The sequence below is a fragment of the Fringilla coelebs genome (assembly GCF_963513975.1).
Source record: "Fringilla coelebs genome assembly, chromosome: 7".
Classification (NCBI taxonomy): Eukaryota; Metazoa; Chordata; class Aves; order Passeriformes; family Fringillidae; genus Fringilla; species Fringilla coelebs.
The window spans coordinates 11,084,348-11,106,978 of record NC_140035.1 but is presented as its reverse complement, the minus strand read 5'-3'; the positions used below and the strand labels follow the sequence as shown (position 1 = coordinate 11,106,978).

The window sequence follows — 22,631 nt, the reverse complement described above, 5'->3', positions numbered from 1 at the left end:
CAAAGAAAACACTGCTCAAGTAAAGAGCAAAGTTCTCCCTCAAAAGTAGCTCATTAATGAAGCTGAGGTCCAGATAGCCAAAGATTTTGAATATTCACCAAGTGTCATTTCAGAACACTGCATTCAGACTTGTTTCCTCTTAGCAATCAACAATATGGCTGTATAAGGTCCATGCAAAATTCCCTTTTATTTTATTCGGCATATGTTGAAATGGCTTTAACATGGATAGTATTAAACAACATCAAATGCCAAGGTGATACAAGACAGACTAGGATAAGAGTATGGCATTCTTAAAAAAGGAGAAAAGCTGTCAAGAAGACAGTAGCATTCGGAGAAATGTAACTCATGTATAGAAGAGCTGAAAGTTTGAGTGTTGTTTTTCTTTGCATTAAAAGATAAATCTGACACGAATGATATTGAAAGCGGAGCATAGGTTCATGGGATGGAAATGTGTTATTCAAGAAGAGGATGTGTGAAAAAGAACAGTGCAAAAAGCACTGGCTGCTGTGTTGTGTGTGGAACATCTAAGGGACTAAAACAGCGTAAGCTGCAAACTTACAAATGTTTTGGAGAGTAATTGAATCTCTCTCTCCCTCTTGGCTTTTGTAACTGTGTGCTATCCAATTGCCACTGCTTGCCAAGGAACTGGTACTGATCAGGATCAATTTTATGTAAATTGTTTGAGACCAGAGGGAGCCATGTTTCAGGTTACACAGATATCCCATGGGATAACTGACCTTGGAATCACCATAAAATCTCTTCAGTTTAAAATATCGCTATTTCAGATTCCAAAGTATATTTTCTTTCCCATTTGAGACATTTTTGAGGAAAACTTGGATGTCTCTTAGCAAGGATTTCACATTTGCTTTCAGTTATGGTGAGTGGGGGAAATCTTTGGTTAAATTCCTGTTTAGCTCTATACATTAAAGATGATGGTACAGCTTTTACTGTTTCCCCTTCACTGAATATTAAAGGTTGAATAATTGGGGGGAAAAGCATATATGTTGACTATTTAGAGTAGAGTATTGTATCTGTCTCTGGTTTTTGCCAGTTCAAATTGTCAAAATTTTCCACTCTTGCAATTGTATCTGCTTCATTTCCAGAGCCTTCCTTGCCTTTCACCAAAATAAAGAGAATTAAAACAGGCTTGGGGTTTTTTTTGATCTTTTGAGTGCAGTTCAAGAGGGATGAATCTGATTTTATTTTTGAAATAAGCTTTTAATCTTTTAAATTAGTGCTTATTATTCCTAACATACACTTAGGCTAAGTAGGTTGCCCATGCCAATGCATGGGAGAATTGCTTGCAGAAATGAGAAACATATGAGCCCAGCGTGTTACAGAAATCTTTGAACTATGTGGAGAGACTGGCTTTTTCTGTTATCACTGCTAAGGTGGTAACATATCAGCCACTAGCAATTCAGTGGCATGGCTGGATACCTTTCTTGTTTTCCCTGGCTCACTCCTGCTTCAAACCTTTGCTGTTTTTCTTGATGGGCAGAATATGGATTCTAGGGTGTGATTTACTCTCCTGGCTAATCTTGGTGCAATTTTTAATATAAGCTGAGGCTAATGGCAGTGTTTTATTTTCACAGCAATTTCCGATTCTTGATGATTGCTTTGGCCTATGCAATACCACTGGGTGTTTTCTCTGGCTGGTCTGGTGTTCTGGATTTGATATTAACACCCATTCATGTAAGCCAGGTAAGAATCTCCTGACTGATAATCAGCAGCTATTTTGTAAGTGGCATGTTTTTATTTTGCACTAGCATGCAGTTTTATCAGGTTTTTGTTTTTAAATTGCTATTAATACATATGGACCATTTTAATCCGTGAAATTTTAAAGAAAATGAACTGTAGCTTTGGCATCCCAAACTGTCAAAACTCTCCCTGCTGACTCTCCATCAGTGGTGAGTGTTTTCCGAACTGTACATGCCTGTTAACAAAAAGGAAGAAGTAGGTAAAAAAATAGGAGTATTGTTGTCTGCTGCATCTCTAGTGAAAGAAAATAATGTATGCATGGTAGAAAAGATGAAGTGGGGAGAAGATGATTTCTAAGCTTTTGATAGAGTATTATAAAATAACAGAGGACATTACTCAGATTCCATAAAGAGAGGTCACATTTAGGGCATAGACTACTTGGTCTTACTTTCTTGTGGTGAATTTATTTCCTTTCCCAGAAAAAGCCTTGCACTTCAGATTATTGTAGAGAGCTGTTGTTAGTAGTTTGGAGCTCCTGCACAACACTTGTTTTGAAAGCAACATCATCTTATTTTCTGAGCTTTAACGCACTTCTCTATGTTTTGTTTTGGTTTTTTTCCCTGTCAGGTGGATGCAGGCTGGATTGGATTTTGGTCTATAGTTGGAGGTTGTGTTGTTGGCATAGCAATGGCAAGGTAGGAATAATTACAGGTCCTTCTCCATTTCTTCAACTGTGATTGTCATTTAGTTTATCCTCTTAAGAACAGAACTTGTTTCCTCTCGTCTTTCAGAAACTTGAAATGGAAAATTCCTTTTGGGGTTATAATGTGTTTCTAGTAAAGCAATAATTCATACCATTTTAGGGGTTGCTGGGGATTGAGAACTCCACATGCATATACCTGAATTTGGAAGTCAGATTCTTGTTCCTGACAATGGCTTCCTGTATTCTGCTTCTAAAGACAGCTCTGGTGGATTCAGCTGCCTGGTATGAGGGGGGAGAACCTCATTGTAGCACATTTGGAAAGCATTGAAGAAATTATTTTCTGTCTCCTTCCATTAACACTTTTGGGCATATTGTTTCCCAAAAGGATATAGGGAATGTAGCACAGGCAGCCTACCCACAATAACATTATGTTCCTCCACAGAGAAATTCATCTGGGCCCATTTTGGGCAGGTCTCTGGATTCCTGCATAGCCTAGCTATTTTCTGCTGTATCCTATGGGTATGGGTACATAGTATGGGTGTCTGTATGGTTTTTGTAAACCCAGACACAGCTGTCTCTGGCCATCAGGAAAACCGATGACATGGGGAGTGGAACAGCAAGAAAAGGATTGCCCTTCCAAAAGGCTGCTGTTTCTCATTCATTTAGGTCCCCTTTAGGAAAAGGGATGGTGGGAGGGAGAAAAAGTCTTTTAGGAGCAGTGAGTTTATTATGTGATTAAAACCAATGACATGTTCCCCTTGCTTTGGGATATCTGAGCATCGTCCTGGCTTCTCTGTGTCCACTCTTTAGACTCCATGTGCAGATATCTGCTGCTGTTGCATCATCATGGTGTTGTGGATGGAGAGAATGATCTTTTTAGGACTCTTTTTTTCTTTTTGAAACTCTCTTGTTTTCACTTGCTGTGCTTCATCAGAGTACACAGTGCATAAAGAAATGTGAGGTTTCACATCCTGACATTTTGCAGGCTGCCTAGCAACTGCAACAGAGAGAGGGAAAAACTCCTGACCTAGGGAAAAGAAACAACTGCTTCCCCCCCGTCCACTCCAGATGCAGGCCAAAGGACTTCATCTAGCCAAACAAAGTTCATGCCCTGATTTCCTCTAAAAAGAGTTGCTTTTGATTAGCCAGGCTCAGATACAATGTCTTCTCTGTATAGAGAATTGATGTTTAAAAGCAACTGCTGCAAATGACACAGATGCCATAGGTTACATGTTGAAGCAGGTACACTGCCATTTTTCATCATGAGTTAATCTCTAGTATATTTGCAGCATTTCAATAGTAGAGCTTAGAAGCTGACTTAACTTTACTAGGAGAGAATCTGCAAACTCTATGTCAGCATGCAAATCTCAGTCTTTATGGTAGATTCATTTATTTAATATACTGCCAGGAAATGCAGGCAGTCCCTTTAACTGCTTCAAAATTGATTTCAAGCCTTGTTGAATACCTGTATTTTGTAGCATTTAGTAAATTTAAGAAATACCAACAGTCTGTCTCCAAATATGTCTTTCTAACTTGGGCGATGCACAGTTCAGATGGGAGGGTTTGCATACAGAAAGGGAGGGAGGAGGTGATTTGTCACTTCTGATGGATGACTCTCCCTCCTAGGCCTATTCAGCATTTATCTGTGTAGGGCTGAATCAATGATGAGTCTGACTGTAATCTGCTGAAAGTTGTAATTAGGAAAATTAAGTAATGATTCTTGTCAAAGCTGACAAGTTGATATATTTCAGTGTCAGAACTGTGATTTGCCAAGCAAGCAGCTCTCTCCCTTAACCACCTCTCAAGGAGCTGTTAGTTTTGGGGTGGATTTTTTTTTCCTTTTTTTTTCTTCTGCTAATTTGTTAAAGCAAAATTGGTGCATCTTAGGAATTTGCTCCTTCCATTTTTGTCAATGCAGATTCTATAATTTAGAATTTTTAACAACCTGAGCCTTGCCCTGAAGCATTAGGTCCTGTACATCACAGTAGGTGTTAAATCATCTGTATTTAAAGTAATGCCCAGTTTGGAAATTTGTTTATCTATCTAATTTTCAAAATGCTGCAAGTTTCTCTCAGCATTATACATAAATCCTTCTACTCTCCACCCACTGCTGTCCTGATAGCCATGAGCTTACATGTTTAGCTAATGTGTTTGATGCATTTTTATCATTGAAAAGCCTGGCCTATTTTGGGCAGCTGGTAGGTGCTGTACCCTTTGCTGGCAGCTTTCAAATTCTACTAGTTTGAAGAAAAGCAGTGTCAAAGAGCAGCATTCCTATAATTGCATGGAGACATAAATCTATTCCCTTTTCTCAGATTTTTTAATTTTTTTTTTCCCCCACATTTGCCAAGGATCATAGATATTTCTGAGGTTTTGTCCTCTGCAGCTCAGTTTCAGTTCCTGCTTCTAGCCTGCAGTGTAGTCAAAATGCTGAAACTTTACGGCATGGTGATAATTTCCTTAGCAACAGGACAGTGTTGTCAGCAGTGCAGGTTTGTGATTTTAACTGTAGGATACAACCTAGGGCTGGATCTGCTGGGAGGCTGGAGACTGTTACCAGCAGTAGGCTCAGAGGTGTGTATCTGGCAGAGTATACACCTTCTCTCCTGTTGTGCCTACTTTTTTAGCAGTTGCAGGCAACCCCTTACATGCTAGGTGAAGTAGAAGGATTTATACAGAACAGAGGTTTGAAATTTGGTACAAGGTCTGAGGATAAAAGTAATTTCTCATATTTTTTGATGAAAGCAAGTATTATGAGGAGTAGACTAGATTTAAAGTCTTCTTTATTCTCCTGTAACCAGACAAGAAACTGAAGTCCTTCAATTACCAAGTTCAGACTAGATTATTAGTCATCTTTTTTCAATTATTTCTATTGCTGGCTGAATCCAATAGCTAAATAAACCTTTACTTTGGGGTCCATTTGACCCTTTTGGAGTTCTGAGAGCTCTTTGGAGTACACTGCTACCCAAAATGGGATCTTTGTGTCAGGAAGAGTGGCAGCTGCTTGTTCAAGGTAGGTATTTTCTCCACTTAGCTGTCATGAATAGATTAGATGCATATCAGCCTCTCATCCCCACATATCCTTGGTGGTGGGATAGAGACCAAGGATCCTTTAGAGATCACCCCCAGACCTGTAGTCTGTGAATGTCCCTCCCAGAAGGCTGATATTTCTCACGTTGTTTCATTAGACAGGATCTACATCACTGCCCTTGCCTGTAAGGACAGTGATGTTGTCTGCCAGCAGGCAAAGCAGGAGTCTCTGTGGAATAAGCTGGAAGTTTATCCTTTGAGATGCTTCTCCAAAGCTTTTAAAATTGCTGATTTTGACCCTAGTGATCCCAAAGAATAATTAAAGAAACTCACCAGCAAACCAGTGAGGTGATCCTGACTCCTCAATTGGATTGTCAGAAAAACAATCCACCAGTAGCAGCTGACCTCTGGCTATTGGAGATGAATGCATAAGCCACTTGAACACTGCAGTCATAAACTTCTCAGATTATATGCAGCATTGATCTCCCACTAGTGCTTATTGAATTGCTCACTGCTAAATTCAATGTGGAATTCAGGCATGGGGAGAATCAAAATACAAGGAAAGAAGTCGGTTTGGGGGAGCAGAGTGTTTGAGTGCATTACTCCTACATCTCCTATGCTATATTTGGAAGTTGTCAAAATTTTGGCAGCATTTCCTGTTTTATCAAGTAAGCTATAAGGTATGTGCTTATAGAGTGATCTTTGTCAGGGCAGAGAAGGCAGCTGGTAAGACAGACAAATTTCATCATGGACCAACCTAGGTGGATTATGCTGCCATTAGCCTAATCAAGGTAGGAGCCTGTCGAGGGGGCAGAAGATATGCTTTAGAAATACATACCTAACCTGTCCATCCCAAAAGCACATCTCCTAAGCAGGAGATCATAGAAAATTACTCATGAACAAATGACATTGCCTTTTCTAATATATCTTTCCCAGTAGTTCGGTTGACATCCCCTTTGAAAAGAGCAGTTGCACCGATAATTATGCCACATAAGCGCTGCTCATTCTGTCTCCTTGAAAGAAAAAGGAAAAAAAAAGAGAAAAGCAATGGTACCATCAGGTGGTATAAATATCATAATACCCTCTGTATAACAGCCAGACTTCCCAAGGACTTGTGGGGCTATCCTACCCCAGTCTGTCAGCAGGGTCTGTGTAGAAGAGGCACAGCACCAAGCTTGTGGTTTTTGGAACTTTTCAACCCAAAACAGCCACTGGCAGAGTGATCCCCTGTGTAAGGAGTTCCTTCCTTGCCTAAATCACCATGAGCTTCATCACCAATGCATCCAAGGGTTCAGAAGCTGTTCCTTGTCATCTTCAACTAGGGATTCTTTGGACTTTTTTGGAGTTTTTCCATTTCCCACAGGAATGAATCTTGACACTTAACTATGTCTTGAATGAAACGCGGCAGCCTCCTCATATGCTAATGGAGCTCTGTGTGTGCCAAGGGAGACTGGCAAATGCTGACAAAACAGTGATGGAAGTAGTGGTGAGATATTGTGTCCAACAAATGCAGAAGGGAAAAAAAACTCTCTTCCAGTGTTTTCATGTGATGCCTTGAGAATTGCTTGAGAATTGCTCTGGTTTGGTTGTTACTTTGTGACAGCTAAAAAATCCATGGGTCTTCAGCTTGGCAGCTAGAAATATCACCATTCTATAAAAATACCTTTTTTCTATTTCTGAAAATGAGAAATTGCTTTTGAATTGTTTTTATAGTCTCCAGAATGTTTAATGAGGATATACTGAATTAATTGTCAAGCATCACATTTAAATAATATGAAAATCGGCGTTTGTACTGCTCTCATGTGTGTTTGTATTTTAGATTTGCAGATTTTATCAGGGGCATGCTGAAGTTCATACTGCTGCTGCTTTTATCTGGAGCTACATTAGCATCAACCTGGTTCACTCTCACCTGTCTAACTACTGTCACTCATCTGCCTTTAACTACAGGTATTGACACTGATTTTAATTCCTATTCTTTATAATTGATATTGCAGGCATATATTTACAGTCTTCAATATCTTATAACCTGGTTTGGTATATTTAGTAATATAGTAGTATTACTGAGACAAAAAAAAACTGTTTAGAAAGTCTGTTGAACCTGAAATATCTTCAGTGCTTTGAATAATTCAATAAAAAGATTAAAAACTTGAAAAACCCAATAACAGGAATGCTGAATACACATTTAAATTTGATTTGGAGACTAAGTGTTTTTCTGCTTTTGAGTCCTTTGGAATAACCAAAGTGAGAAATAAATCAAGAAAAATCAGATGAATGAGAATAGTGCTGTATGTAAGAAACAGTGACATGTCTGGGAATTTAGGGGTTTGAAACTTGCATTAGTTATTAGAAACACATGGTGCATTTCAAACCAAGGTGACCCTTAGTGTTTTCAGCCATCTAAATCTGTCCCTGCACAGTGCTGTCCTCTATTTTTGCACCTGCATGCAGGTTGAGGGAACCCTTCCAGCCCAAAATTAACTCAGCCTGCGCCTCAAAAAGAGAGGAAAAAAAGCAGTTGGCAGGAGTGGGGGAAAAGCTCAGAGGTCTAGTTGGGCTGTCAGTGAGCTGTACCCTTAGTTGAAAGCTAGCACTGCTTAGTTCTTAAAAATCTGTCCTTCACCTTATTATCTGCACCAAAGGGCTGATGCACCTGTAATTCCAAGACCGTCAACAGAGTAGCAAATTACAGTAAAACCTAAGCCATCAAGGTTCAAAAATTTATTTATTTAGTAAAGAATGCTCTAAATTAATTTTAAATGAAGGGCCATCTCTGTTACAAGCAATGCATTCTAGGAGAAATGAAAACTTTTTTTTGCCTATTTTTAATAAAAGAGTTTGGTGGGGAGAGTAGTATATAGAGTAGTGTTTTACTCAAATTAAGTCTGAGTTTCAGTAAGTGTCCTTGGTGCACTGCAAATGTCACAACTATAAACTAAAGTGGGTACAGCAAATTGAAATACATGATCAATTCAGGAGCAACACCATCTGGATGGATAGGTCAAATTTGTGCTTTATCTTGAAATTTCAATGCTTTCAAAAATTCTGTTTAAATAAAACATAATTTAATCAATAAATAAATCAAATTTCATGATGGCTGTTGTCATACTAAATGACTACACATTTCCATCAAATCTAAAATAAAAGCAATAAAAGCTTTTTTCTCATGCTTGCCTGCTTCATCACTACAAGCCTGCAGTAATGTAAATTTTTACAGTAACTCTATCCTCTGAATTGATGCAACAAACCAAACACATAAATGACCCTTCAAGTCTATGCATAAGAATGAAGCAGAAACGTTTCAAGAGGGGAAAGTCATTACGTACGTACTCACCAGCGTTCCAAAACAAAACTGATGGAGCTCTCTCTGAGTTTATTTTATTGGTTTTTTGTAAAGAATTCGGCATGCAACATAGGTTCAATAAGAATTCTTTTTTTTTTTTCATAGCAGGTAGTTTCATTGGGCTGGTTTTTTTTGGAAAGGTCATCCACTGTCAGGACATAAAAGTAGGTAGGGTGTTTGAGGTTTGATATATAGTGTCCTAAACTAGCATCCCTTGATTCAAATATAGGGATTGGGTTGTACTTTTCATGCAAATACCATTTATCTTAAAGTGGCTGATTCCTTAGATTAAGTTGTAATTATAGATCAGATTTTTCTGTCAGTGCTTTTCTTATATATGCCACTGTAAACACTGAACCCTTTTCTTTAAAACACAAGCTTGTTTTGAATAGAAGTGCCAGGAATGTGGTGCATTCCTCAAAACAAAAAAAAAAAACAAACCAAAACAACAACAACAAAAAAAAGGCAGTCTGAAGTATCGAAGTCTAATGTGCAGCCAGAAAATCAGATCTCTTTTTTCTTCTGTTTAAATTTCATAGATATGTGGTGGGGGAAGGTTCATATCAGGCTTTTCTCATTAAAGTTCTTAAAAAATAGATGTAATGTGCCTGTTCAATTTAGTTCCTTGTACACAGAAAAGCAGTGCTATATCTTTATGAAATATGCTGTTATGGATGAAAACACACAAGCTATTTAAGCTAATTTATAGGACTTCATGGTAGATTATTCCTCAGTGTAATGATGCAACATGATGATGACCTCTGCATTCACAGTAATTGGGAGAAACGGTACATTTGAATTGATTTGGATGAACTTCTTTTTAGTCTTCTCCTTTTAATTAAAAGTTTGAGATGTAGAGTGTACTGGAGTACAAATCTAGGAGGTCAAATGCAGGCTGTGGGCTGGCAGTGTGGGCTGGCAGCTTTTGGAAGTGATCAGTGATAGCTGGTACAGGTGGAAGTCACTCTGCATATCAGTGGGCAAGTGTTGACAGTGGACTGCCAAGTAGTTATTCTCTGTGTAGTTATTCTCTGTGTGTTTTGTAGAGCTTGAAGATGTGCAAAACAAAAGCAGACATCATTGTGGGGCTTTTCCCCTCATTCATCTTTTAAAAATTTTTTTGGTTGAGGTTTTTTTTTCATCTGATGTTCTCTTTTTAACTCTTTCTTTTCTTTGCTTTTTTTCTTTTTTTCCAGAAAAGGTCCATAAAATGCTTTTTATTCCAGAGCCACTTTGCAGGCAGCACAGGACACCTGCTGTAAAGCAGGGGTTGTGTTATTCAAGGCAGGTTTTGATGTTGCCAGAAGGTTCATAGGCTCCTTCACTTCCACTTGGCAAAGAGCACAAGTGTCGGGCATGGCAGTGCTACAGAGCCAGTGATGGATCTCGGTCCACAATTTCAGCCTTCTTCAAATGCTGAGGCAGAGCAAGCAGGGCTCAAAACTGGCATGAAAATTTGTAGGGGTGTACATTTGATCTCCCAAAGAGGTTTTCCCTTCCAACCATGTAGCTCCTGTTTTGGGAGGGACTTCCCCCTCCTCTCTTGGCCTGCCTCCAGTGTTGGTCCCTTGAACAAGTCAGGCTTTGCCCTACAGAGCCACAGGTGTTGGCATCTTCAGCAGTACCTGGGAACTGCTGAAATAGCCACATGATCTAAGGATTGCTGGTACAGTTAAAAGGCAGCTCTTCCACAGGACAAAGCAGTCACTTCAGGGAGGAGACAAGACACCTTGTGGGAGCTTTTGTAATGGCCCAGGTGTTGAGGCAGGCTTCACCACAGAGATGAAGGCTGGTTAGGTGTCATCATCACTGGCTGCTGTATCTCAGCTAACAGCTGCTTGATCCATGAATAAAGTTTGCATCCATAGGCAGACCCTGACAGTGGTTTCCACAGGTGCAAACCCAGTCTTTTCCTTTAGCATATGAATATTGGGTGACATAAGCTCATCTCCCTCTTCTGAAAACCCTCTTGCTTGTCTCCCACCTGGGCTCAGAGCAAGCAGTAGGTGGATGTGTTTTTATGGAAGCATAAAAAAGATAAGAGAGTTTGGCCAATTATTCACCCTAAAAAAAAAAACAATCTCAAAATATTTGTTTTTAAAATACAAGCAAACCAAAACCCTCTTTTAATTGGTGTTCTTTGTGGCAGTTTTAGTAATGTCTGGTTTAAATACTGGGGGAGGGTAAGTATTTGAAAAAATGGTCACAGCAAAATATATTTTCCTCACCTTGTTTGTATAATATTCTCCTAATTCCTTTTAAATAGGCACAACATCATTTAAAGGTATTTCCTACAAAATGTAATTACTTAGAATGGAGACCTTTAATGCAGTTATTAAAAATCAATGACTGCATTTGTGGTTTTAAATTATACTGTTTAGGATTGTTTGTGTTGAGTAATGCCTGCATTGCTTCGTATTTGCATAATGCACTCCATTTTTCCTCCTCCCATGGAGGAAGACAAGTTTTGTGTCATTTGCTGACTTCTTAATGTAACTCCAAAAGACTTTATAAAAAGTGTAGTCATAGTTGTATATATGAACCGTAACAGCCCGTGTGGGGAAAAAAGAAAGCAAGGCAATAATGACACAGTGCCAGCTACTATATCATCTGTCTAAAACACCTCTCATCAGCTAATCACAGCTCTCCAAAAACCTTGATTCTGGAATTGGTTTATATTTTAAGCAAGCCTGAATTTTATTTTAAGAAATTTTAATTTTAATGTATATTATTTGCATTTCAGTTTCAAAGACAATTTTATGTACACATAGAGCATTAAAATAGTTTTCTCCATTGAATTCACAGTGCAGCTGCTGATCTGTTTGTCTTTGCCAAGTTCATTGTTAGTTTGCTTTGTACTGAACTTCATTATGTGAATTTATGTACAATGGGATACTTCGACCCAAAATAATTGCGTAAGGCATTGTATTGCCAGTTTCAGTATCTTGCCACTTTGTATTGCTGGTAGGATCTCTGGATACAAATACTAGCATTTTCCAAAAATTGATATGCAACACTAGTTGCTTGCAGCTCAGATTGAATGTTTTCAGTGTAGCATATCAAGAATATTCTAATATTTATGAGCACATTCAGCAGAAGTTTGCTTTACAAAATCTTTTCTAGTGCTGCATGGCAGACACTGAATACAGTGGCAACTCCATAAGCTGATGACTGTATTTAGGTTAAGCAGCCCACACTTGTATTTTCAGGTTCAACAGATTGAACATTGTAAACACATCTGTCTCTCTGTCCTCATCTACAAAGCACAGAAAAAGAGAGGTGTTAATAATATAATACTGATAGGTTTATTATTTCGGTTTAATTTCTAAGATGTGCTTGGTAAATGTAAGGCAGGGGAACCCAGAGAATAAAACAGTGGCCTGAAAACATTAACCTGCTTAGGGCTTTGGGCAAATCATTACCCCAACTCCTGCTGTGCTTTTCTCACTCATAAGATGGGAATAATGACCTTTGTTTTGCTGACAGCTTCTTTAACTTCACAAATAGAAGAGTGCTTAAACAAGAACTAATTTAGGGGGTTATTTTCTTTTAAAAAACAGTGTTTAATAGTATACAGTGCTTGAAATTTGGGAGGAGCATTTCAGAGATGAGTATCTATGAATCTGGGCACTTTAAATATCCGTCAATAGCAAGCAAATATTGTGTAATTTCAAGCCTTCTTCTCTTTCATTTCTTGGGGCTTACCCAGTAATTTTTTCACTTCTTAGTTCTCCAAACCAAATGCTCTGCTTTCAAAGCAAGTTCCACTTGCTTTTCTCATGAGAAGAATGTAGAACAAATCAAATTTGATCAGATTTTTGGTTACTTTCAAACCTGTATCATGAGCAATTTGATCAGGGCGTGCTGGAAAGGAAATTCAGGCAATGAAACATATTGATGTTATAAATGTGCACTACAGAGACATCTTTCTTCTACTGTGTTTTTTCATTCCCATAAGTGAATTACAGTAAAATTTACTGTCTTACCTTAAGGGAGTCACATTTCTCATGGAAAAATTAAGGGTTATTTCTTCATGACTTTTCTTACCATGGCCAGTAGCAAGAGTTAGATTATAGGGAAGTTTCATTCTACTTTAATGGACTTTAGATTTTGGCAGGAACTAACTTAAATTGTTCGAATTGGTCATGGGGATACTGAAGCACTGAAGTCAACAAAGCCTGCATCCACATGAGGCATTATCCTTTTGCTTTGATGTTTGGAATACAGTTATAATGGGCACTGACAAAGTGCCCTAGATCTCCATAGGTTTTGCTTTAAATCGAGTGCTGCTTCCAAGAGAATATATTCCATTGTATTTACTCTCCTGTTTATAAAATTTGTGTAAGTTTTGGCTGAGTGTGTCTCAAAAGAGAACTGTTCCAAAATGCACAGAGTTCAAGAGATTCTGGGATAGGACTTAGGAAGGAGATACTGTACCACTTGCTTGCACTTGATACAGCATTTCCCATGTAAATTTATCTGAAAGCTGTTTTTTTTAAGAAATGGTAATACTTCATATTCTTTGTTAAAAATCAGCCAAGATACACGTTCCAATGGTTGATATGAACTAGTCACATCAGTTGAGGTCCTTCTATCAATTTCATTTGGGTTTGGATCAGCCTCTGTATTTATACATTTAGAGATGGTATAATTTAAGAGTAAATTGCTAAACATGTTGCAGAACATCCTAGAAAATTCTGGAAAGTTGTTTGTATGTCAGAGATAGTTGAGTCTCCTGCTACATTGCAAGCTCATCTGAGGACACCAAGTGAAAGCTGTCATTTAAATCACTTCCCTGTTTGAATTCCTGACTTTCCCCCCTTTTTTATTTTAATTGGTAGATAGCTTTTGCCACAGTTTGTGGCTGGGAGAAGAGAAAGTGTTTTTCTGGGATGTGGGCATGTATTTGCCATCCAGTAGCTCAAGGCCTGTAGGAGATAAGCCAGTCAGGAACCTTCCTTCTTGCCCTTTTTCTCCTCTTTCTGCTAAGCCACTGTATCACCATCAGTCCCAAGTCATCTAACTGGTAACATCTCTAGTGCTATTATCAAGGCACATTTTATTCCTCGCTTCCTTCCTGACCAGCAGAAAGAGTGCTGAGGGAATAGCAAGGGTTACCTCATACCTCAAGCATGAGCATGACATGATGAAACATGGCTTGAGCCTCCTGCTGCAGCAGCTCCTGCCAGTTCTCTGAAACAGCTGTGCTGTGGATGGGTTTTTGCCTTTGCTGATCTTTCTGCAGTGGTCAACCTGAGAAATAGCTGTTTAATGCACACAAACATCTTTTAAACTATTTTGATTATTATCATGTTTTAAGAAACCTAGACCAATTCAATTGTTGATGTCCATAGCTGCCATTGTCTTGGATACACAACTTTGCACATAACTTCATAGCAATTAATTGATTCCTTTTCGTAACAAAAAGTGATTTTTTTTAATAGTAGTAGCATGATACACTTCTCCAGTGTATGCCTATCCGAGTTACTTGTTATTCTTTAGGACATAATGTTAGCTTCTTGGTGAATCATCTTTTTTTTTTTTTCTTTTGTCAGTGCTTTCAGATCCTTATATTCATTTCCAAGGACTGTCATTAAGATTGTCTTAATTGAAAGAACATTTGCTGTAACTTGAGCAGCTGTTCCTCTGCAGTATAAAATCATGGTAATTGTTTGTGTTCATTCAGCACAAGGTCTCTGTGATGGAAAGCAAATGGTCCCTGTTAATAGGTGGTATCTCCCTGCTGTCCTGTCACCCACGAGCTGGAATATGACATACACTCTTTAGTGTGTGAAATAAAAAACAAAAAACACTTCTGAACTCTGATTTTACTTGTTTCTGGGACTTACTTTTCTAGAACTGTGTGTATCTTATCTCTGAGTTGCTGTCAAGGACCAGTTGGATTTGTGACTCAGTTGCTAAATTACTGGAATAAGCTTTCTATAGCACTCAGGATAACCCTGACTGATTTACAGATGCATGAGATAAAAAGCAGTTTCCCTTCACAACAGTACGTACCATTTAAAGAAGGCTTTCAGATGTGCACACCTTCCTCATTTTCAGAGCTTCCTTTTGTGGTTTCCCAGTTGAAAGCTATCATTTCCATTAGATGTTAGAACTTAAATTGGCACCTACTAAGACACTGTATTCTGTGTGTCCTTTTGCTGTGACATTTCTGCTTATTAATTCCAAAGGTGTGTGTACCTGTACTTCTCCACAGACCTCGTTTTCTCAGCACTAGCTGTGATCTCAGCTGAGGTGCTGTCAGCTGGCAGTTCTTGGTGTGCACACACAAGGCAGGCAATACTTTGGGGCAGCCAAAGGGTGATGCCAAAGCTGCTTTGCTGCTCTCGGTGTGGAAGTGTGAGATGTGTGCCAGTGGGTGTGTTCCTGTGAGAGTCCTGACAAGAAATTTGAGGGTGTTGTTTCTAAGGTACAGAGTTACTTCCCTTGTTCATTTGTGGTCTGATCATCTTAATACCTTGCAGTGAGTGGTGAGCAATGATGTAATTCAACTGGCATATTTTAAACTAGCAAATCTAGTTTGAAGGCTTCTTCTCATTTTATGGAAACCTTGGCATCTACTATATTAAACAAAATTTGAAGTCTTTAAATGGCTGCTAATTTTTGCTTTCATCTCAGTGACGATGTTTCTGGAAATTATATGTCTAGACATTGTCTCTGTTCAGAGGTATGAGTTCCCTTTTCCTGGCTGTGGCTCCTTCTGGAAGATGTTTCAGCCTTCTTGCAGAGGTGTTGCTTCTGACAGTCTGTTCACTGCTCCACTTTCAGTGGTGCTCTTGTGGCTTTCAGCAGCTTCTCAACTTTCCACTGTTTGAGTTTCTGATACAGGATTACAGCTGGGTGCCACCTTCTCTTCTTTGGGAGAGGTTCTGAAAATGTTCTCTAGAAGTTACAAGTCTATCTATAGACATCTTCAACTGAGTGTAGTAATAAGGGGCAAATGTTCATTTGTCTTAAGAGATTCTTCTGTTTCATTTATGTGTTGGTCTCTCAAGCCAATGCAAAAATTTCCAACCACTGAGTGTGATTGGATATTCTGGCTACACCTGACAGCAGTTAAAGAGATTTAGAGCAATATGCAGCAGTGTTTGAGGTAAATGGGAGTTCAAAGAGTGGCTCATGAAACTTTAATACTGGTGAGGATTTGCAGCAAAAATCTATGGATCTTATAACTAGGGAATCAGGTCTCCAGTGTTAGCTAGAGGAGTGCATTAGGAAGAACATCCTAATACTGTATTGGGTTTTTTCTTTTCTCTGACGACTCCTGGATGTATCTTGCATCAATTTCTTTGATTTATTCTGCAGTTAATGACAGGAGAATTCAAGAATAGGAAAAGCTACCATGGAGTTGATTTTGTTTGGTTTTGCATGTGTTTGTTTGTTTTTCTTAACAAACAAACTCAGCTCAGAGTACTGTGGTATATTCAAAGAAGTGGGGTCACCTCTCCCTCCTTTTTCCTGTCTTGACAAGTCCTCTGTTGAAAAAGAAATGTTCTTGTGCCTTGGAAGCAAACCACATAAAACAGAGGATGTAATAAATAGCCCTTTCTGCTTCTTAATCCCTTTATTTCTTTTCCATGATTTTTTATATTTTAAAAAGCTGTTTTTAAATTTTTTTTAAGCTGAACATTTCCTGCTTCCCAGCAGTTTCTCAGTTGAAAGCTTGAGCAGTGCTTAACAAAAGATGAAGTAGAACTGTTTCTGTTTTCCCCTTTCTTAGACAAAAGAGTGTAAATTAAACTGAAATATGTACACATATATATATTTATATGAAAAAATTCCAAGGGTTTTGTACCATAGAATCTTTTCACTGCAGCGAAAAGACACTATAAATAATTCACCTCTGACTTAATAACACTTTTGTGTTTGAAATATTTTTCTTTAGGTTTTCTTAGTATTTTGGTGGGAGCCTCAGAAATTATTCCAGAGTTTTCTGGTTATTTAAAGCCTTCTGATAATTTCCTTCTTCTTTTTACTCGGTCAGTAACCTCAGGTTATTGAGGTTGCAAGTCAGGAAATCTTCTCTGTCCAAGACAGCGCTAAGAAAAAAATTACTTGAATTTCTAAATAGATACTAAATTTTTGTGAAGTTTTGTGGTTTGGTTTTTTTGGGTTTTTTTTAAGTCCAGAAATAGCTATAATAAGTTTATTAAATGATAATATAAGCATATTAAGCTTCTGTATTAAGTACTGTGAAGTATTTGGCAGAAATTGTAGAACAAAATAGTTGAGGTTGCTGAAGAGACGTCACATTTTTCTGTTGGTTTGTCCAAGAAAAACAATTTGTTGTACAGTAGCAAATAATCTGCATTATCAAATCTGTCCCGTTCCTGTCAGGAGCTGGGTGCCCTTCATTTCCTTTTGAAGCCAGAAGGGATTCAACATGTTGCAGCTCAGGCTGTGCTGAATACTAATGTCTTGATAGCTGGTAGATCATTAGCATTTATTTGTAAAATGGAAGCAAAATTAGTTTTGACCTTTAGAGCTAAGTCAAAAGGTTAATCCATGTCCGTTTCCAATTTGGTGCATTAATTGCTCCCTGTCCTAATTGTGTGTAGGACAATATTTTCTGTTTGTTTCAGAGGTAAATTAAACTGTAGGTGATGCTTTGCATTCATAATTTTGTTGTTTGTTTTACTTACAAGTGAAGTCCAGATCACTGAATGTGTCTTCATGCACTCTGTTTAAATGAATAGATAAATAAATCAATCAATCAGTATTTCTGATTTTTTTCCCCACAAATCAATGCATGCATTCTTCCTGAAGCTAGTGGGATGTGATGTTCTTTTTGATGCACAGAGGATAAAAATAAGATTATGCATTTTTTGCTTATTTAAATATTAGTATTCTTGGCAGCTCTGAATGGGAGGGGAAAACACCAGCATGAAATTAATAACTGGTTTTGTTTCTGTTGTAGCTACACTGTACACATCCTGCATTTTGCTGGGCATATTCCTCAACAGCAGCGTACCAATATTCTTTGAGCTCTTTGTGGAGACAGTCTACCCCGTTCCAGAAGGAATAAGCTGTGGAGTTGTCACCTTTTTGAGTAATGTGTTCATGGGAGTGCTTTTGTTTTTCCTCACATTTTACCATACAGGTAAGAAATATAAGCCACTTGAAAAATTTAATACTCCTTGAGGGCATACCTTTGTCAGTAAAAGGAAGGATTTGCACATACAATTTCTGTTAATAACCAAATGTTTGAATCCAAGCAAGGGCAGCAAGGAAGGAGAATTTTAATCATTCTTTTCTATAGACATGCTTATCAAAATGAAATTTCTTAGATGCAGGATAATTCTACTTGAATCTGCTGTAGCCAGAAACCACCAAGGTACACACTGTCATCAAATTTTATAAAGGCCTGGGTAATGTGACCATTAATAATGTTTGTACCTGTGGGTGGTGAGAACCACAGTAAAGCTCACCCCACCTCATGCTCTTGGCTAGAGCTGTATTGCCCAGGAGGGGCAGAGCAGAAATGCCCCATTTAAAGCCAGCTCTGTTCAGTGGGTCAGAGGTCCCACTGCCCAAAGACAGAACAGACATTCCTTTGGGAAATCCTGCAGCCTATTCCAGCTCAACAGGATTTCGCTTCAGGTTTTTGTCAATTCATTCAGACTTTCTCGTCTCTCAAGTATTATTTGCTTCCTCCTGACTCATAATCATAACTTAAAACTTGCTGTTTAGTAGACTGTAATACATATTATTACTCTAAGCTGTAAAATAAGAACCCAGCTTGCTTTCAAAGGGAAGTCTTTATTAATGGTTTTCAAAGACACTGATTTTTTCTTTGTATTTTGTCATTATGGTAAACATTTGCTTCACAGTGTAATATTTGTAAACCATTAGAAAATGTGAGCTTGTATGTATTGTTACTTCTTAAGATGTTGTATTTTATAACTAAGAGGAGAGTGACAAATTTCAGATTGAATTCTGCTATAAATTATCAAGGTTTCAACCTGGGGCAAATTTTCAGCATGGCTTGTCTTTCTTCCAGGAAATTGCAAGCAGGATGACAACCTTGTTCCAAATTGTGGTCTGCAAGCACAGAGAGAAATTATTTAATTTTTTAATACTGATGCTGAACTGTATCATTGTAAATACTGAATGCCATCTGGACTAGCCTTGGGTGGTGTGAGAGCTAGTCTTTACATTTTAAAGTATACTTTTGATATTAATTGGTGTGAACTCTGTTCACACATTCTGTTGTTTCTGACATCTGTACCTGAACTGGAAAGATGACACAGAATGTTCAGAGAATTTTTTCAGTGTTTGGCATTACATAATAAATGAGGATGGGGATATGGTGTCTCACTTCTGATGAAAAAATTACAATAGAGTGGACTCATTCCCCCATAAATAGAGTATTTGGGACCATTTTTTATCTCTCATATTTCTTTCCCTGCGAGATACCAGTAAATGCAGGTTAGGATAAACCTGAAATTGGTATACCTATACACTTAAAATATTTTCCCTATTTCTTCAAAAGGAAAGAAAATAAAGTAATTTGTGCTTAGGAAATCCATTCTTTGATAGAAAGTATGAGAGAGTGTGTGGGGAGGATCAGTGCTAGGGGTGCTATTGGCTCCTCTGATTAAAAAAATCCGTTAGAAGGTAGATAATGATCTTAATCATTTGCTTTCATTTGATTCAAATACATCCTGTAATGGCATTTAAGAAGCTTACAGATAAACCAGAACTCAGACAAATTCATTTTGTTCCCTTGGTCTTTCCTTTTAGCCAAATAATCTTTCAGTAGTTTTCATTTCAATTTCTCATTTTCTCCTGATATTGCAAATGCTGTGAAGGACCCAAACCCTGGAAACTTTCCAGTGCACTGAAGATTTTGGTTCAGCTGGCAGAGTTGGGATGTAAATCTCTCTAAAGCTCAGCCTTGCTGCTAGTGCTGTGCCCCAAAGCTGCAGCCTCTGGATGAGGTTTCCTTTGCCTTTTCTGCAGGGATTTCCAAGGGAAAAACAAAAGGAAAATAACCTTTCACACGACTGATGCATTCCCTGCATCGCCAGTGCTGGAACAAATTCTAGATCAAAAAAGACATGAAGTATTTCCAAGTTTAATTTCATCTTTTAGGATATTTGAGTTAAAATCTGTTTAATCCAATTAAGGAGGAATGTTGTAAGGAAAATAATAAGCAAAGCATTTGCCTGTTGACTTCTGGCATCGCATAAGTCTTCTCCAAGCCTAGGAAATTTTTGCCATGGTTTTAATAATAATATTGCCTAAACAAATCCATAAAGGTTTTTGGTGGATCAGGGAGAATGTTGTTGAAAGTTACTGGTTTTGGAAGGTTGTTTTTCAGGCTTTCTGACTGTTGTCCTTTGCCTTGTTTAAAATAAATCATGCTTTTTCTTTCAGCAATATAAATTGCAGATTTAAGAAAGTAGCAGTGATGAAGCCTTGATTTTGATTAACTCAGATTTGATTAACTCTCCTGGAGGGAGAGTTTAAATTCTGTAAAATTAAATAAGAAGAAAAAAAAATAGTAATAATAATAATAATGGAAAATGTGAAAAAAATGAGTAAAACACTATCCAGTTAAATGAATGTTTCTTTAGTAAATTGACAGATGTAGAAAAAAAGAATTTGTTGTACTTGTTTGAAAAAAATGTGAATCAAACTGCTAATTATTAGTCAAATATCAGATGATAGGGTTTCTTGAGAACAGAACACAGACTTTTAAGAGCAGTACATTACATCAAACAGCTGAGAAGAGGCTTCCAAGGACCTGTGTTTTGCAATGACTTTTAAATTGAATTGATCCCATTATGCACAAGTTTCTTCTGAGGAACTGGTTTTCCCTCCTTATACAATGTAGCAGGTTTGATTCAAAATCAAACCCAGTTTCTTCCTATGCTTTTAATTTTAGTTCTCAGTCCATGGAAATCAAGGGACTAATGAGCAGACTCTTTGGAAATGGTGTATTCTCCATTAGCAATGATAGATTTTATTTTTTTCCCCCCATTCTCCTCATTGGCAGGTTGAATAAGGAGGATTTACATTAGCTGGAGGAATTGGTTATAAATATAAATAACTTAAGGTGTCCATGGAGAAGGCTCACAGACCAAGTTAACCATGGATTGATCAACCGGGAGCTGTCAGGATTTTGTCAGAACACAGTGATTTCATTCAAACCTGCCACCAGTCCAAGTTTTGGTCGCTTTAAACGCAGAACATGTTTGATAACTGAGGTTGGGTCTCTGTTGTGCTTTACAGAGTTTTCCTGGTTCAACTGGTGCCTGCCAGGGTCGTGTCTGCTCAGCCTGCTCCTCATCCTGTGCTTCCGCGAGTCCTACGACAGACTCTATCTCGACGTCGTCGTCTCCGTGTGATCACCCCGCACTGGTGAGGGCTTGGAAGAGACTGGAAGTCGGCTTTGCAGTCTGCACATCTGCCTGGATTTGCACAGCTGAACAGCAGAAAAACAAAAGAAATTTCAAGACTTAACTTTGGCTTTATTTAGAGAGGATGAGGGATGGGTCATTCTTACCTTCAAGACCATCTTGATTTGCCGTAAATGTGGAACTGGAGTGGTGGTGGTGACACCAAAATGCACAAAGAGAATCTCTCTGCTGTCCAGGTCCCTGTGCAGGGCTGGGGCTCTCTGTTGAAGAGGCTGTTGATGTAGCAGTGAGGTGTATGTTGTGTGTGTGTGTGCCTGTGTGCTGACTCACGGTTATACACACCAGGGTACCAGTAATCTTCTGAGTCTTCTATCAGAATGAAAATAGGGAATAATCTTAACAAAAGGAAAAAAAATAACAAAAGAAAACAAAAAATCTTTTCAAGATCTCTTTAAAATCACTAGTCATTTATATATTGAATATTCATTAAACATTTAAGCTAAAATGATTTGGTGCTTGTACACTACATTTACATTCTAATAAAGTGGGTTCTGATATAAGACACTGGTACCAGGGTTTTTAGCCATACTAAATACCCCAAATAATCTTTGCAGTGTTATTAGAGGTATATGTTACCACCCTGGAGCACAAGTAAACAATAGCTTTAGCTGCCACTGAATCCCAACCCGCACCCACGGTCATCTCTGAAATGCCACCATGGCTCTGTATCTCCTGAATATGGAGCATCTGTGGTGTACTGGAGTGTCACTCTAGGTAAATGTTGCTGTTCTAAAGGCCACCACTGTGTCACCTTTCCATCCTCCATCTCCAGTACTGCCTTTTTTACGGTTTGTGCCACTGAATACTGTGGGTGTGGATGTCTGAATCCTGCTAGTTCTCTCCTGATACTCTGAGGTGTGTGTGGTTTTAGGATTAGTTTATGACTGAGGGTGCCTAAACAATATTGCTTGTAACCCAAGTCTGGAGAAATCACTGTTTCCTAAAAAAACCTTTCTAGTCGAGGAGGTGCATTGATGGCGAAATGACAATGAGTTTGACAATGAGTAACTCACGAGTTCTGGCATGATATGGGAAATTAATGCCAGCTCTTTTTATCAGTACTAATCTGTGGTCGTTCTGGCCCTTACTTGAAAATATTAAAGACACTTTGAATAGTTTTTTAACTCAATTTTTAAACCTGCTAATGATTTGTTAATTATATTCTTAGTTTTCAGTTCAGCATCATTTAAAATATTTCTGTATGTGTGTGTGTGTTCTGTGCTTTGTGTTACGGGGGCGTGTTTGTGTGTGTGGGGGCGTGCCTATTTATATCAATGTATACACAAATAAAACTTATATATATAAGAGATACATACATATATATATATAAGTTGTGCAAGGGTATGTGTTTCCCTAGGTTTACTCCAGGTGATCCTGTCTGGGGAAGGTGATGTGCCCTTGTTTGTAACCA

The 22,631-nt window shown here is 38.2% G+C and overlaps 1 protein-coding gene across 1 annotated transcript in view; it reads left to right on the top strand.

The window, feature by feature from the left end:
* The window catches only part of SLC49A4 (solute carrier family 49 member 4), a 64,516-nt gene extending 42,747 nt beyond the window's left edge, over positions 1-21,769 (top strand). The window contains exons 5-9 of the mRNA XM_084208950.1: positions 1,593-1,701; positions 2,326-2,393; positions 7,251-7,378; positions 17,713-17,895; positions 21,033-21,769. Of these exons, the coding sequence (XP_084065076.1) occupies positions 1,593-1,701; positions 2,326-2,393; positions 7,251-7,378; positions 17,713-17,895; positions 21,033-21,148 (604 nt within the window). The 3' untranslated portion in view covers positions 21,149-21,769. The remainder of the gene's footprint in view (positions 1-1,592; positions 1,702-2,325; positions 2,394-7,250; positions 7,379-17,712; positions 17,896-21,032) is intronic.
* The last annotated feature ends 862 nt before the right edge of the window (positions 21,770-22,631 follow it).